The 16915-nt window shown below is 46.2% G+C and overlaps 1 protein-coding gene across 1 annotated transcript in view; it reads left to right on the top strand.

The window, feature by feature from the left end:
- LOC131914822 (beta-galactosidase-1-like protein 2) overlaps window positions 1-16915 on the top strand; it is a 43348-nt gene that overhangs the window by 12234 nt on the left and 14199 nt on the right. The window contains exons 2-7 of the mRNA XM_059267536.1: window positions 459-656; window positions 2250-2318; window positions 2932-3027; window positions 5012-5120; window positions 12023-12115; window positions 14654-14735. Of these exons, the coding sequence (XP_059123519.1) occupies window positions 459-656; window positions 2250-2318; window positions 2932-3027; window positions 5012-5120; window positions 12023-12115; window positions 14654-14735 (647 nt within the window). The remainder of the gene's footprint in view (window positions 1-458; window positions 657-2249; window positions 2319-2931; window positions 3028-5011; window positions 5121-12022; window positions 12116-14653; window positions 14736-16915) is intronic.

Here is a 16915-nt window from a genome sequence, read left to right as displayed (position 1 = left end):
CCATGAGGGGGCTCTGAGGTACTGTGTGGGTAGCTATCGCTTTGACGTCTAGTCTGATGGCTTTAGAACAACTGGCAATAGTAGGTGCTCGTGAGCTGCACTGTCCCTGTCTGTGACACTAGAGGGCAGTTCCCCACGTGGCATGACCCTTCCTCATCCTCTCTCCTTTTAGCCTACGTGTCTTCATGTTGAACGTTGTGTCTGTCTTGTTCCTGGTTGCAGCATCAGCTTGCACTTCCCCTGCAGTGGGGCCCAGCCCAGGAAGTAGTGCTGAAGAAAGTCACCTGCCAAGGTTTGGCCAAGTGGGAAGGTGGGAGCTTTGCCTGGCCACCCTGGGAGCAGGTGAAAGAGAGAAAGCAGAGGACTTGTGAAGGAGAGAAGGACAAAGTGTGTATCTCTGTGCCAGTGCTCACCACTGTGGGAACTTCAAGGCTCCATGAAGGTCTTTGCTTTTTCAGGTTGAAGTGGAGCACTCTGCTTCCTCTATGGCTCCAGCCTCAGCGCCTGGGACTTCGAACAAAAGGCTCAGACTTCGTGCTGGAGGACTCCACCTTTCAGATTTTTGGGGGATCCATACACTATTTCCGTGTGCCCAAGGAATACTGGAGGGACCGCCTGCTCAAAATGAAAGCCTGTGGCTTGAATACCCTTACCACGTAAGTGTTGTTTTCTCATCACTCCACCAAGCCTGGCTACCAAACCGGGGGCCCTGGTGCTTGCAGGAGGAGAGCTTTAAGAGGAAGTCAGATCAAGCTGCTTGCTTAGGTTTGCAATAGAACTCCCTACAGATGAGGTAGAGGAGATGCAACCAGGTAGTAGTGTTTTTTTTTTTTTTTTTTTTTTTTTTGCGTGTGTGTGTGTGTGTGTGTGTGTGTGTGTGTGTGTGTGTGTGAGAGAGAGAGAGAGAGAGAGAGAGAGAGAGAGAGAGAGAGAGAGAGAGAGAGAGAGGGAGAAAGAAAGAGAGAGAGTGTGTTGAGCATAGATAGATACAGGAGATGATTTGTTTATTCATTTTGTGGCTTGAATAAATAAACTTGCTTTTTCACAGTTTCTGAAGCTGTCCGCAGGTGTAGTTTCTCCTGGACCTTCGTGGCTAGTGGAGAATGGTCATCTTCCTCTTCTTCTCAATGACTTTTCCATTGTAGTTGTGCATACTAGTGTCTTCTCTTTTTTTGTTCTTGTCCTAAAAACATACTACCAGTGATTTTCTTTTTTTGAGAAAGGTTCTCAACTGTGCAGCCCAGGCTGGCTTCGAACTCTCAGTCCTCCTTGAGTGGAGTCCTGAATGCTGGGATTGTAAGCGTGCACCACTTTGTCTAGATCAACAGGTGACATTTTTTCACAGGCAGCTTTTGTTTCCCACATTTTAGGGTAGTGGCCTGTCATCAGTTCAGCATCTGTATTCTGGGAAGATCTTTGGATTTTTGTGACTGTCATCCCTGCATCTAGCCTAGTGACTCTTCTATGGCAGACACAAGATGAAATGTAGGCTCTGCAAGTCATCTAAAAAGTAGGCTTAGGGGCTGGAGGAGATGGCCCAGCAGTTGAGAGTGACCAGAGTTCGGTTCTCAGCATTCATGTTAGGCGCTGCACAGCCTGCTTGTCACCCCAGCTCCAGAGGTACCTTTGGTATCTGTGGGAGCCTGCATTCACATGCACATACCCCACTCTCCAGACACACATGCACATAAAGAAGAATATTTAAAAATAAATAAATTCCAGTGAGGGATAATCTTGATATTTCCATGGCTTTGTTTTCAAAATTGCTAACATTTATTTGGTGCTGTCTCTATGAAATAAAGAGGATTGCCAGGTTGAAATGCTTCATTATCGGGTATAAAAGATGTGACTACAAATCAAGGGAGTGGGCTACCTTGAATGGTTTATGAACTGGCTTTGGAGACAGTTATTAAAAGGACAGTCACAGCACTGGTGAAAGTAATGTGTCTAACCTCTTAGAGGACTCCTAGAGGCCATGAGAATACTGCAATGTGAGCTAACCTGGGGTCACAGCCAGACCTTTTACTCCACGTAGCTCATATGTCACCTAAGTCTAGCTGACTTTCTGTCCTCCTAAGGAGATGTGATATTCTTCCTAGGACTTGCCTTGAATTCTCTGTGGTCCCCATGTCTGGTCCCCGAGGTTTGAAGTTATTGAAAACTGTCTCTTTAGCCATTATAACGAGTGTTAGAGAGAAAATGTTTCTGTGAATGATCAAACTCAGGCGCAGTTATCTTGTCTCTTACAGCTATGTGCCCTGGAACCTCCATGAGCCAGAAAGAGGCAAATTCGACTTCTCTGGGAACCTGGACCTGGAGTATGTGGTCTCGGTGCTTCTGTACCTGGTTCGGGATTGGAAGTTACTTGGGGTCGATAAAGAGAACTCAGGATGTCATGTCTTGGCTCTACTTTGAGAAACTCTGAGGACTGGGTCTGGAGCCTTGTTCTTAGCATGCTTAGAAAGGTTCTGAACTTAGGGCCTAGATGCTCCTCAAATGTGACTTGTTACCCAGGGGACTCAGCCTATAGGCTCCACCTCTCCCTTTCACTACAGTCCAGAAGGTCAAGATCACAGATCTCATCAGACTCTGTGTTGGGGTCCATATGCTTGGGATGGAATTGGGGCTGCTTTTGGGCTAACAAGGCTGTTGTTGGGGACAAAGCCCTGTACCCTGTTGACAAATCCTGTGTGGATGGTCCTGATGCAAGGAGCCATTGCATACTCAGCTCCCAGGGCTTCTGGACGCTATCTGGTGCAGGAATCCCCTCCTGTGTTGAGCTGGGGCCAAGCCTTCCTCAACCCACGTTCCCTGATTGAGAGAGAAGGGCAGGGGAGGAACAGGACAGTTTGATCCCCCACGTGCCTATGGCTCCTCCCATATCTAGCCTTTATCCTGGATCCTCAGGGCTGACTTTCTTTCCCTCCCTAGGGCCTTTATCCAGCTGGCTGCCAAGATTGGGCTGTATGTGATTCTGCGACCAGGGCCCTACATCTGTAGTGAGATTGACCTCGGGGGCTTGCCCAGGTGAGAAAGGGCAGTGTGGGGCTCTGGAGTAGCCATAGGGGTCTGGATGCCCATTCATGACCCTTACAGGTGTTGGCTTGGTTTTTGTTTTTAAGGTAGTTGTCATTCTGTGCAGCATTTCCTTTCTGAACAGGTGTCACTGACACGGGCCGTCGGGAGGAATGCTGCAGTTAGTGCCCTTGTCGAGTCCCCTTGGGTCTTTCCATGTGTCAGGTGGCAGCAGCGAGACGCTTATCTATCTGGAGGCATTCCATTCTTCTGGAGAGGCACCCAGGCAGGTTACTTATCTGATGTGGCCCTTACTGCAGAATGAGGCAAACCAAACCTGCCCTCTCTGTTTCTTAGAGACATTCCTGCTGATTTATTAAAACCCCAAGTGTTGCTGCAGTATAGAGGAGTTGGTGTTGTGGTTTCTGTCCTCAGTTCTCCTGGGTCTGTTCTTCTAAGTGTGGTTCCCACTAAGGTCAATGTACTCTGGGAGTGGTGCCTAGATGGGTATCTATCACGTGGGCCCACATCCATTCCTCTTCCTCAGCAAGACTGCCTTCACTTTCCATCAAAATAGGTTCTATCTTAACTGGTGTTGTCATCTTTGGCCTCACGGTGTCAATCACAGGTGGCTAGCCACAACCCTCCACCCACCTGTGCTGTCTCCAGAGGAAAGAAGGCTGAACCTCGTGGTCTGGAAGTGGTGTGGGGAACTCTATCCTCACAACACAAGTACTATGCCCAGGCATTGTCTGCTCGGTTTCCAGCAAAGCCTGCCCTCCCATCAGGGGTACAGCTCGTGTCCTTTCCAGTAGTGAGCGTGAATCTGATCTGGCACAATGTCCCAGACAGAGCTGTGGGCAGAGGCAGAGCCGCTTGCCCCTCCTTGCGGATTAGACACCTGTGCCGCCGTCAGCATTTCCCTCGGGCTCAGCTGGAGCTGGGCACGGGAGGACAGCAGGGTTTAACGGTCTTAAATTAGAAGCAGTAGGGACTCTCACTCTTGGATCTGCCCTCCTTTGCTGTGGTCAGGGGCTCCTGCCTATTCACAGGGGTTTTCCAGGAGGGTAAGGTGTCAGTGCAGTGAGAAACTAGGCGTGTTTGATAGATCTGGGCATGTAGGTGAAGCTAGAGGAGACATTGCCGCCAGCCTTTCGTCACCAACTGACGGTCCCTGATACATTTCTGTCCTTTTTCAGAGTTTCTGAGTTAGGGGAAGGGAGACCTTAGAGTCTCCTGCTAGAAAATATGTTTTTCAGGACTTCATTTGAATGGGAAGTACTTTTGACTTTAGCTTTGGAACTAGCCCCTGGTGTTGAGTTTCTGTTGGAATCTGTGACCACAGCAGATTAAGGGAAGATGTCATCTTGGCCTCCTGCTGCTGCCCTGGTGGCAGACTTCAGGGCCCAGTCACGTGAGTCGCTCAGTCAGCATGTCACAGCTCAGTCAGGTTCATCCTGGAAGATTGAATCCCGGCCTCTCTAGTCCCAGTGACTTGTAAGCCTCTCGGCCTTGCCTCTTCTTCCTGCCTTGGGACGGGGTCTTACATAGGCCACCCAACTCACTATTTAGCTCAGGCTGGTTTTAAGCTCATGATTTCCCTGCTTCAGCTGGGTGCTGGCGTTCTAGGGGTGCTCTACCATGTCTGTTTTGGGTCTTCGGTGTAAATACTTGAAAACCAGGCCTTTTTTTTTTTTTTTTTTTTTCATCCCAGTGGACAGTGAGAGCTGCTGTAGCCATGAAGTCGAACTCTTAACTTCCCAAGGCATTCAGTGTGCAGGCTGGCACAGTGGTGTGCTTGCCTCTGGACTGTGTGCATAGCTTCCTGACCTCTTAGCTAATTGGAGGTGGTGGGGTGGTGATTCATCCTGGCCTGACTTGTTCTCCTGACTCATTCTTGAGCTGTATGAAGCTGCTTCCTTCTCCCTGCTCATCAGCCTGCCGAAGGGGACACACAGACTCTGGCACTAATACTACTTTTCTTTCCTTCTTCAAGCTGGCTCCTCCAAGACCCTGACATGAAGCTGAGAACAACTTACCATGGCTTCACTAAGGCAGTGGACCTTTACTTTGACCACCTGATGTCCAGGGTGGTGCCACTCCAGGTAAAAGAAAAAAGGCCTTTTACAGGGCTCTAGAGATGGCTTAGAGGTTAAGAGCACTGGCTGCTCTTCTAGAGGTCCTGAGTTCGATTCCCAGCAACCATATGGTGGCTCACAACCATCTATAATGAGATCTGGTGCCCTCTTCTGGCATTCAGGCATACATGCTGGCAGAACACTGTATACATAATAAATAAATAAATCTTAAAAAAGGTAAAAGAAAAGAAAAAAAAAAAAAAGAAAGAAAAAAGGCCTTTTGATCCTTTCCTGCCTGGCTTTTAAACAGTAGACAATCCTTGGTAGGCTCACAGATGAGCGTCTGGCAGTCACCACTGCATGAGACCTGGAGGGACTGCGATACTTAGTTTTCTAAGAGTGTGCATCCCAGTGTGGTCTCAGCCAGTGCTGAAACGAGAGATGGGCATGAGGACCCTCATTTGTCTGTGCAGCCAGAGCTACAACTGGGCTCGAGTAAACAGGATACATTTGGGATTGAAGCATCCGTCAGAGTCCCAACAACACGGTGACTCAGTGCTACACAGAGCACAGCACACATGGCTAGGCCCAGGATAGGATGGGAGAGTCTTGTGTAAGGAGAAAGCTTTAATGTCTTTTTAAAGTACTGCCCTCTGCTACCAAAAGGTGCTGTACAATTCACACTGACTGTTCAAAACAAGTATATTAAAATGAAAACTAGGGAGAAAGCATCTTAATGTTTTATGTAACAATTACAAGCAATAACAAACAGGAATGGGATTAATTAACCCAGTTGCTATGTAAAACCACAAAGAATGATGTTCGGAAATTAGTACAGCAATAAAAAACTGGTGTACTGATAAAAAAAAGTCACTCTTGGGTTAATGGTTTGGAACATTCCTAGCAACATAAGTCAAAATGAACAGCCACATGAAACAGGTTATCAAGGAGGGTTTGGAAGCCAGATAAGCAAGGAAACACTTTTATATAAATGCACCCTAATACCATCTGAGCCACGTTTATATTTACAAACTACTGCCTATTTATAGAAAATCTTCATTGTAAATCAGATGTAACTGAGTGCCTTTTCATTTACTAAACCAGGCATTGCTAAATATGAAAGAATCAGGAAGCTTGGAAGTTCTTAACCTAGGTTTTCCCAGGGAACATGGAGTTCTGAGATGGCTCAGTGCATTCAGTGGTGGAGCCGCAGGGAAGGTGGTTCTGGGAATGCGTTCTAAGGCATGGGAATAGTATAAGCAAGCTTGTTCATGGATACAGCACAGTTTCACTTGTTCTTTATTGTGTAAAATGTACACAAGAGCTGACCCTTTCGAGTATACAGTTATATCATCATTAAATAGATAATAATCTTCTTATCAGAGGAGATGTATTCCAAGATGCTTAATGGGTGCCTGAGACCACAGATAGGAGTAATCCCTACATATATGACATTTCCTATTTATAGACACATACAACGAAGTTAAATGGATCAGACACAGTAAGGCATTAAGGATAATAACATCATAAAACAGAATAATTATAGCAATACACTGTAATAAAGTCACCAGAATCTCTAATCTTATACTTTATGACCATCTTAAAATACAGCCAGGGCTACTTGAACCTAAGCAGCAAAGTCCTGCAATTCATCTGAAATAGAGGTGGCCACTTAGTGACTGACAGACAGGTTGTTTACAGCAAAGGTTGTTTACCCTGGACAAAGAGATGACTTACAGTCAGGCTGAACATGATAGGGTGGTGCCAGCTTTCATCAGATTACTCCTCCCATTACATTTATGCACAACTTAAAATTTATGAATTGTTTATATGGAATTTTCCATTTCATATCTTCATACTGTCATTTGTCATGGGTAATTGAAACCTGCAATACAAGCCCACTACTGTGTGGTGGCTTAAAAACAACAGCTAGGGGGAACTGTTCTATGTCAGAAACAGCAGCTGGGGGAACTGTTCTATGTCAGAAACAGCAGCTGGGGGAACTGTTCTATGTCAGAAACAGCAGCTGGGGGAACTGTTCTATGTCAGAAACAGCAGCTGGGGGAACTGTTCTGTGTCAGAAACAGCAGCTGGGGGAACTGTTCTATGTCAGAAACAGCAGCTGGGGGAACTGTTCTGTGTCAGAAACAGCAGCTGGGGGAACTGTTCTATGTCAGAAACAGCAGCTGGGGGGAACTGTTCTGTGTCAGAAACAGCAGCTGGGGGAACTGTTCTGTGTCAGAAACAGCAGCTGGGGGAACTGTTCTGTGACGGAAACAGCAGCTGGGGGAACTGTTCTGTAACAGAAACAGCAGCTGGGGGAACTGTTCTATGATGGCTGAAAACAGCAGCTGGGGGAACTGTTCTATGACAGAAACAGCAGCTGGGGGGAACTGTTCTGTGACAGAAACAGCAGCTGGGGGGAACTGTTCTGTGACAGAAACAACAGCTGGGGGGAACTGTTCTATGACGGAAACAGGTGGGGGAACTGTTCTATGATGGCTGAAAACAGCAGCCAAGAGAAGTAGGACAGATTAAAAACATCAGCAAAGCTGGAGAAGCTCTGAAAGCCAGAGGTCCGTTCAATCAATCAATCAATCAATCAATCTCCCTCCAACCTCGTCCCCTGTTCTCCCTCCCACCTTGGATGGCTCACCTATATAGGTAAGCGTTCTATCTCTAAACTATTCCCCAGACTGTGGTATTTTTCATAAGGACACTAATCCACTTGTGAGGGCTCCATCATCATGATCTAATAGCTTTTCACAGGTCCTGTCTCTTAATACCACTTGAGGTTGTGATTTCAGCATATAGATTTTGACACAATTCAAACTTTTAACCTTCTAGCTCAGGAAAACGTGGAAACACTGGAATTGGGAAGTGATGCAGACCATTTACAGAACCGCTACACAAAACTTCAAGAACACCTGAAATCACCTAGGAGGGAAATGTGGGCTTCAGGAGAGAGCAGGTATAGTGCAAGAACAGGAATTCTATCAGCTACTAAAAATGAGAAAGATGAGGGATATAAGGACGGTATCTTAACATAATAAAGGCATTTACAGCAAGCATATGGTTGACATTATCCTAAACAGAGAGAAACTCAAAGCATTTCCACTAAAATCAGGAAGAAGACAAGGCTGTCTGCTCTTTACATACCAGTTCAGTATAGAACTTGAAGTCTTAGCTAGAGCAGTAAGACAACTGAAGGAGATTAAGGGATACAAATAGGAAAGGAAGAGGTCAAAGTATTCATATTTGCAGACAATATGATCATATATGTAAAAGACCGTAAGAGTTCCACCAGGGAAACTTCTACAGCTGATGAACACTTTCAGTAAAGTAGTTGGGTACAAAATTAATACCAAAATCAGTAGCCTTCCTATATACAAATGGAAAACGTACTAAGAAAGGAATCAGGGAAACAGTATCTTTCATAAGAGCCTTAAGACTTAGGCAATAAAAATTTTATTATGAACTTTTTTTCTTTAATATGAAGAAATCAATTGGAGAAGATATTTGAAGACTGAAAAATCATCTGTGCTCACGGATCAGTAGGGTAGTAGTAACATAGTAAAAATGGCCATTGTACCAAAAGCAATCTGTAGATTCAGTGCAGTCTCCAACAAAATTCCGACACAATTCTTTACTGAAAAAAAATCTTAAACTTCATATAGAAACACAAAAAACCCAGGGTAGCTAAAACAGTCCTGAATAATAAAAGAAGTTGGAAGTATCTCTATCCCAGATTTCAGGTTGTATTACAGAGCTATACTAATAAAAACAGCATGATGTTGGCATTAAAATAGACATGTTGATCAGTGGAATAGAGTTAAAGGTTCAGGCATAATTCTACACACCTATGGATACCTGCTTTTTGGCAAAGAAGCAAAAGAAAATCCACACTGGAGAAAAGACAGCATCTTCAACAATGGTGCTGGTCAAACTGGGTGGCTGTAGGTAGAAGAATGAAAATAGATCCATACAACCCTAAACAAAACTCAACTCCAAATGGATCAGAGACCTCAATATAAAACCTAATATCCTGGATCTGACAGAAGAGAATGTAGAGCATTCGCTTCAACTCATTGGCACAGGAAAGGACTTTCTTAATGGGACCCATAGCATAGGGGTCTCATAAGAGCAACACTTAATAAATGGGTCCTCATGAAGCTAAAAGGCTTCTGTATAGCAAAGGACACCATCATTTGACCAAAGTGGCCACCTACCGAGTGGGGAAAATGTCTTTATCTGACAGAGGTGGTGGATGACTCCACACACAAAAGGACTGATGTCCATAGGACCTCAGAAACTGTGGCAGCATGCACAAGATTTGCACAAGTTCAAGCTAGACAAAATCCCAGCACGGAGAAGGGGAAATGGACACAGAGTTCACCTCTCACTGAGAAGCTATTTGGGATTTCCAGGACAGGGAAAGTCAGTTTTCTCCAATGGAGTGACACTGGGTATATCAACCACACCCCAGGGCAGGCACCATCTTAGGAATAGTCGAACAACACAAAATGCACTGGATGTTTTGTCTTTTTGTTTGTTTGTTTTACTTTGTTTTGTTTTGATTTTCTTTTTTTAAATTTTATTTTATTTTGTTAATCTTCTTTCATTTATTTTACATACTGGCCACCGTTTCCCCTCCCTCCTCTCTTCACTCCCATCCCTCTCCCCTACCCTCTCACTCCCATGTACCCCCTTCTCCATCCACTCTTCCTCAGTCTTCATTCAGAAAGGGGCAGGCCTCCCATGGGCTTGAACAAAGCATGCCACATCAAGTTGAGGTAGGACCAAGCTCCTCCCCCTGCATCAGGGCTGGGTGAGGTAATCCAGCATGGGGACCAGGTTCCCAAAAGCCAGCTAAGCACCAGGGACAGGTCCTGATCTCACTGCTAGGAGCCTTACAAAGAGACCAAGCTACACAGCTGTCACACACACGCAGAGGGCCTCATCGAGCGAGAGAAGAAGAACGTGGAGTCGGGTGGGCAGGGAAGTGGGGAAGATCTAGGAGGAGTTGGAGGAGGGGAAAGAATATGATTAAAATATATGAAGAAAATGTAAAAGTCAATAAATATTAAAAATAATTTCCATAGACAATGCCGTCACGCCACTATCACATGGCTTTGATAACTGGCTTTGTAGTGAGTTCTGAAATCAGAAGTGCGACGTCTCTGTATTTATTGCCTTTGTGCATTGTTTGGCTCTTAGGTGCCCATTTGGAGTTCAGATGGATTTTGGAATGTCGTTTTCTATTTCAGCAAAAACTCTGGGGTTGTGATAGGGATTGCACATACCTGTAAATGTCTGGACCACTCTGACTTAACAGAAGTGGTTCTTCCAATCCATGGACCCAGAATTTATTTCTTTGTTGGTATCTTCTTTACTTTCTTTTAGCATCCATTTGTAGTATTTTACTTCCTTAGTTAAATTTATCCTTATTTTATTCTTTTTGATGCTGTTTGCAATTGTTCATTGGTTGTATATGAAAATATAACTAATTTTGTTTTTGTTGATTTTGTGTTATGTAAGCTCGATGAGTTGGTTCATAAACCATCGTGTGTCTCATATTGGTGATTTTCTATATGGAAGGTCATGTGTGTTTTTGGTTTATCAAGGCAGGGTTTCTCTGTGTAGTCCCGGCTGTCCTGAACTCCCTTTATGGACCAGATCTGATTAATGGTGTTCCCTAAGTTCATTTGGCCCTGTTCACAGTTTTCATTTATTTTTCTTTTCTTTCCCTTAGATAGATAATTTCAAATAGTCATTTCAAGTTCATCTGTTGTCTATTTTGTCTAGTAAATCTTTTTAGATTTTTTTCCAGTTATTTGTTCTTTTACAGTTTCATATATGAAATATTTATCACATATGTGTATGTATGTTCTTTGACCAACGCCCTGCTGTTATCCTCTCCTATCCCCTTCTCCTTTCCATCAACTCAAGCCCCGCCCTTTACCCTGTTTTGTTTTGTGGCTCTGAGGACCCAACCCAGGGACAGCACATGCTAGTAAAGTGTTCTTACAGTGGACTGTGCCCCTTACGTCCGTGTATCCTTATTGTGTGTGTGCCCCTCAAGGCTTTTGGCTGAACATTAGGCATGGAAAACACAGTTACCTTTCCCTGTCTCTGCAGATGGTCAGGGAAGACCTTCACTAAGCCATGGGGTTTTGAACTTAGAAAATCAGTCCAGGATGAAGATATACAATCGCTTATATTTTCTGGACATATATCCTATCCATGCCTTCCATCTTCCACCCAAACCCTGATTTCCTTTACAAGCTGCTGTGCCCCAAACGGTCTTCCTCCAGTTTCTTCTTAGATGTTTGTCCTATTCTTTGGCCCATAATTCCATTGTTCTGGTCACTCACACGTTTATAGTCTTCCACAGTGTTGACAGGCTGCAGCATCTGCCACTGCTTCTTCAGCCTCCAGCCTGGGTCCAAACTGTGTTGACATGTCCTGTCTGAGAACCAAGTCATCTGAGGTAGAAGCCATTCTACTAGACAGACAGACCAGAATATTGCAAATGAGTTTCATTTTGTACTTCCATCCTGGGGGAGGGGAGTGGGAATTTGAGATCCTTTCTGTTAACCAGGCTACGCTACCCATAGGAGGGTTGGAGCCAAGGGTGAGTACAGACATGACAGATTTTCTCTGTCACATGCACTGGTTTCTTGACTGGTGGTCGGTCAGGACACCTGTTTGCTTAGGTCTTTGACTGTGGTTGACTGATGTTTCAATGGGAGGACATGGGCCTGGTGCTCCTTGCTTTGATGTCTGATGATGTCATTCTCAACTACACACAAAGCCCATTGAGAGTCTTGTTCTCAGCATAATGTGCTACTAGTAATTTGTGACGGATTTCAATTTAGATATTATAGTGCCCACAACCCACTTAACTTCTGTTTATCTCTCTCCCCCAGTATAAGTACGGGGGACCCATCATTGCTGTGCAAGTGGAGAATGAGTATGGTTCCTACAACAAAGACCGTGCATACATGCCTTACATCAAGAAGGTAAGAATCCCTTCATTCATTTCTTTACATTCCTTCCCCTGACATACGTTACAGGCTGTGACGTGTTGCCCTAATACTTTGCTGAAATTAATACACCATGCCTCCCAACACCACCTTCTTGATCACTGACATTTTCTCCACGGGTCATTTCAACAGTTGTCACTTACTTACCCTTTATCGATTGAGCTTAATGTGATATTTTTAGTGCTCCTATAGTGTCATAGGCGCTAAGAACAAAGGAATTACCTTAATTAAGTGGAGGTGATGGAAGCTTTGCGGGATGTCTCCCTCATCCTAGCATATAGCCAGATTTGGGGTTGTACATAGATTTTATTGAGGAAATGTAAACAAAAGTCCCCGACCAGCTACATACCACACTCATCCTAAGGATCTCTAGGATGGTGCTCAGGCCTCTGACTGTAGAATGAGGGGGCGGCCCAGAACTGCCGACTCACATGCATGACAGGGAAGGATGGCGGGGGTAACAGCGAAGAGGGACCTGACATTCAAATCTGGTTTCTTCCACTTGGTAGCTGAGACTTTGAACAAATGCCTAATTTCCCAAGCTTCCTTTTATCTTCTACAAAGTGGGGGCTAAAAGAGAGCCTGCCTGTTTTGTATTATGTGAAATCAGGTGGCCTGGTACTGTTCTAGGTAGACAGAAAGTTGTCAATAAGTGCCTTTGATGGAGTCATTGACATTTCTCTCAGCGCACTCTGGAGGGCTGGCCGTGGTGGGAGCTGAGGAAAGAAGAAACGGACTCTCTGGATCTGTCTGACTAGAGGTCGATAGCTCTGGCTCAGATGGTCTGGGCAGTGTACCTACTGCTATCACCCCCAGTTGAATTTTCTACCTAGAAATTACTTTTGTTCCTACAGACTGGAGCTCGTGTTCCAATTTCTAGTCTGACTTCTTGCCCCTTCCTTCTTACTCGAGGACAGCTCTTAGTAGGATATAGGCTGTCTAGGAAGGGTGGTATTCCTCAAGTTGGAAAGGGGCAAGGTAAGTGCTTGTCCACATCCTGGACGGAGCACACATCTAACTTCCTCTCTTGGGTTGCCTAGAAAAAAGCCTGTCCTGGGCATAGACTCGAGAGTTTCTCTTGCTGTGGTCCTCGCTCAGACTCCCTGGAGCACTGGGACATCTCCAGCAGTTGTTTACCAGTGATGCAGCTGAAGAGGAGAGCTCTGAGGAGCATCAGGAATAGAGAATAGCTCCTTAGGGAATCTTGTCTGTACAGCCATGCTTCCCCGGTGCCCAGAGCTCTGCCTGCTTGAAGCTCTTGGGAGGATTCTCCCCTGAACTGTATGCAACTTCTCCTGGCGGTGTTGGAAAGATGTGCATCCCACTGACATTGAATGACCTTGGCCATGACTCCCCTCAATTTTCTGAGTCCTACTCCCATCATGTGTAAAATAGACACCAGAATGCCATTTCCTAAGTCTTCTGTGAGAGGGTGTGAGCTCTGTGCTTGGCAAGTGGCTGAACTTAGGAAATAATAATTGGCCTTTAAAGGGTAAGATCAAAGAATTAATACCTGTAAAATTTAAGGGTACTGAATTCTGTGTCAGTGAGAGCTAGTTGGGTAGTTGAAGGAGGTTGGTCCAGGGCCTTTAATAGACATCTCACCAATATTCCTCCTGGGTTAAATACTCCAGCTCCTGTCATCCCTGAGAGCTGGAGCCCATTCTGTCGTTACAGAACAGGGGATCTCACATTAGGGTTAGAAGTTATCCCTCTGTTTTTAGAGGAATTCAGTTGCAATGTACTTTAGTCTTTTTAAATCATCTTTGTAGGACCGTTTGAGTCCAAAGTTCCAGAGTGGAGCCTGTGTGAATAGAGTTCAGCCCCACCTCTTGCATGACCTGTGTAACTGATCCTACTTCATTCAGCCTCTATGACACTTTGTGCTGTTCAGATGTTGGCTATGGAGAGCGAAGGAGACAGTGAAAGTGCTTAGCATCGTGCTAATGTTCTGATGGTAGCAGTTATTCTGAGTGGCAGGAATCCTACTGTTCCCCAAGCAGTGGTTTCATTGATGCCCTCCACGGATGGCTTCTGGTTCTGCTGAGCATGGACAGTACACCATAGGCATGCCACTGAGATAGGCTGGGCCATCATGGCCCTGCCATTAACCAAGCTCATGCTGGCTCAGAGTGGGGAAGAGACAGGGTTCTTGTTCATGATATGGACGAAGGGGAAAGCATAGTGGTGCTGGTGACCCGACCCTCTGGGGCTCCACAGGCAGTTACCATGTGATAGCATGGCATCTAGCCCCACTGAGCCAGCCTCAGAGTAAGCTTGTGTGTGTCCCCAAACTGCAAGCCTGCCAGAGCTCAGCAGCCCGGTCCTTCGACACACTTGGAAACCAAACACTTACTGGAACTTTGCTGAATATTGTGGGCATAGACAACAAGCAGAGAAGCACTTTGGCTAGGTTTCTCTCTTGTTCTGTGGGCTACCTCAGCTTCAGCAGTGACCCCTAGGAGTTCTGAGCGACGAGGACAGAGTTTAACTCGCCTTTCATTCCCCAAACAGGCCTTGGAAGACCGTGGCATTATAGAGATGCTTCTGACCTCAGACAACAAAGATGGCCTGCAAAAGGGAGTGGTGGATGGAGGTACCTGAAGGAGGCTGCCTGCTTGGCTCTTCTGCACAGTCCCCTGGCCAGGGTCCGAGATAAAAGCAGGAGTTTCCCCAGTGCCTGTGGTGCATAGCACAGGGCTGGGCAGGCTGGGCTGCAGGGGGAATAGGGTCCACGGTACCTCCCATGGCCCCCTTCTCTTCTTTTTAGCAAATGCCTTACCACAGATCTTCCAAACACCCAAGTACCTGGGCAGCTGTGTCTGGCCACTGTTCCTGCCGAGCACATAGGGCACTCACAGTGCTACAGGTGGCTGCCCCCATTGGCAGGTTCCCTTTTATCGGGAAATTGCAGCTCCATTTCCCCTCAGTTGCATCAAACCTTGCAGTTATTCTCAGCCCTCTCCTGTCCGACCCATTGGTGCATCCTTTTATCTTTACTCTTCTCTTCAAAATATATCTGGAACTCAGATGTGTTTCAGCACCTCAGCTGTTGCCTCCCTCCACACCTGGTCCCTGGTACTTCCCTGGTCCCTCCAGCCAGCTCCTCTCAATACAGCAATTTGTGCCCACCTTTGAGAATGCAGCCTAGGAGTCAGGCCTGGGGCACGCACCTGTAATCCCAGCCCTGGGGAAGCGAAGGCAGGAGGGTCATGAGTTTGAAGCCAGTCCGGGCTACAGAGTGAGTTCCAGGCCAGGCAGGACTACACGTATCTCCGAGACTACCTACTCTCTAACAGACAAGCATACAGCTCAGACCATCTTGTCATACTGCTTGAGCTCCAGCTGCGCCGTAGAAAGAGGAAGAAGCACATCTCAGAGTAGTTGCATGGCTCCCCACCCAGCAACCCCTGAATGGCCCTCCCCACGCTTCCCTCCCACAGCCCTTCTCCACTGCCTGCTTCCATAGCCCCGCACATGACCCTGAATGCACCCTGGCAGCATGCCTCACAGTCGCCACACGCATGACTGAGCTGCTCTCTAGGTGTGTACCCCTGCCCACTCTGTTCTACCCTCCTGGCTCCCCCTGTGTTTCTCAAGTGCACAGAACACCTCCAGATTCGGTGACTCTGCACACCTTTTGGGAATCTGCATGGCTTGCCTCCCAGGGGGTCTTTGCAGTGAGTTTGTTTTCTGAGCATCCTGTTAGACCATGCACCCCTTCACAAGACTCAGCCCACTCTGTCATTTTGCCTTATAACCTTTGGAGTAGCCAGCTTAACTTACTCCTCTGTCTCACAGCCGTAGTGAGCTCTATGGGCCTGGGGCTGTCTCGTATGGCCTGTGCTTGAACATGCGCTCATCAGTGGTTCATGCTCAAGAGGTTGAAGAGCCCTCTTGTCAGTTATGGTGACTCCTTCTGTGGGCCTCTGTGCTGTGCTTCTCTGCCTTAGCACCTCCTCACATCTATTCTGTTCCCTTTGTATTTCCTTCTCTAGACTGACCTGTTTGTAGATGGTGACTTTTAATTTGATATCCCTTCCACAGTACCTGGCACGGTTGCCTCTGGGAATGACCACTGAGTAGATGGAGAAGGAAAGGCTCTTATCTACAGCAAGCAAAGGGAATGAAAAGACATTCTCCTTGGTTGTGACAAAGATCAGTAGTGATTCCTGTTAGTTCCACAAGGTGGCACTGTCTACTCATGTTTGCTACCAAGGCCCATGTGATGGGGTCATGGGGTAGGAGACAGTCTATAAAGGCTTTGGAAGACGCTCTCTCCATTCCCACCCATCCTGTCCTGCAGGCTCCAACCCATGGGCACAGATTACTGCTGTCTGGAATGATGATTTTTAATTTAAAAAGTTAAAGCATTCATTCACATGGCCTATAAATAAAATAATAAAATGAATACTTATCAAGAAATACACTTTCCTCCTCAGCTCATTACCCGGAAATAGCCATCTCAAACTGTATCTTTTTCTTTCAACTCTCGACTTCCTGTGTCTATACAGCCTGCACACGTGACTCTGTGTCTACTGACTTAGGGTTCTGAAGCTGTCCTCCTGTTTCTGTGGATGGCTGGGGTTACCTTGGTCTCACACACCTTCCGTTTCTTGCGAGCGCGGCTTCCGTGCTGAGGAGCCTCTTGGCTGCAGGTGTGCTGGGTGGGGGGTGCTGCTCTGCAGCATGTGTATCAGGTGGCTAGTGAGTGCTAAGTTCGCACTTCCAGTGGAGTCACGATCCATCTGCTCTGCTTTTCATCTCAGATCTCCC

The sequence above is a fragment of the Peromyscus eremicus genome, chromosome 7 (genome assembly GCF_949786415.1).
Source record: "Peromyscus eremicus chromosome 7, PerEre_H2_v1, whole genome shotgun sequence".
NCBI lineage: Eukaryota > Metazoa > Chordata > Mammalia > Rodentia > Cricetidae > Peromyscus > Peromyscus eremicus.
This window is presented reverse-complemented; position numbering and strand designations above follow the sequence as displayed.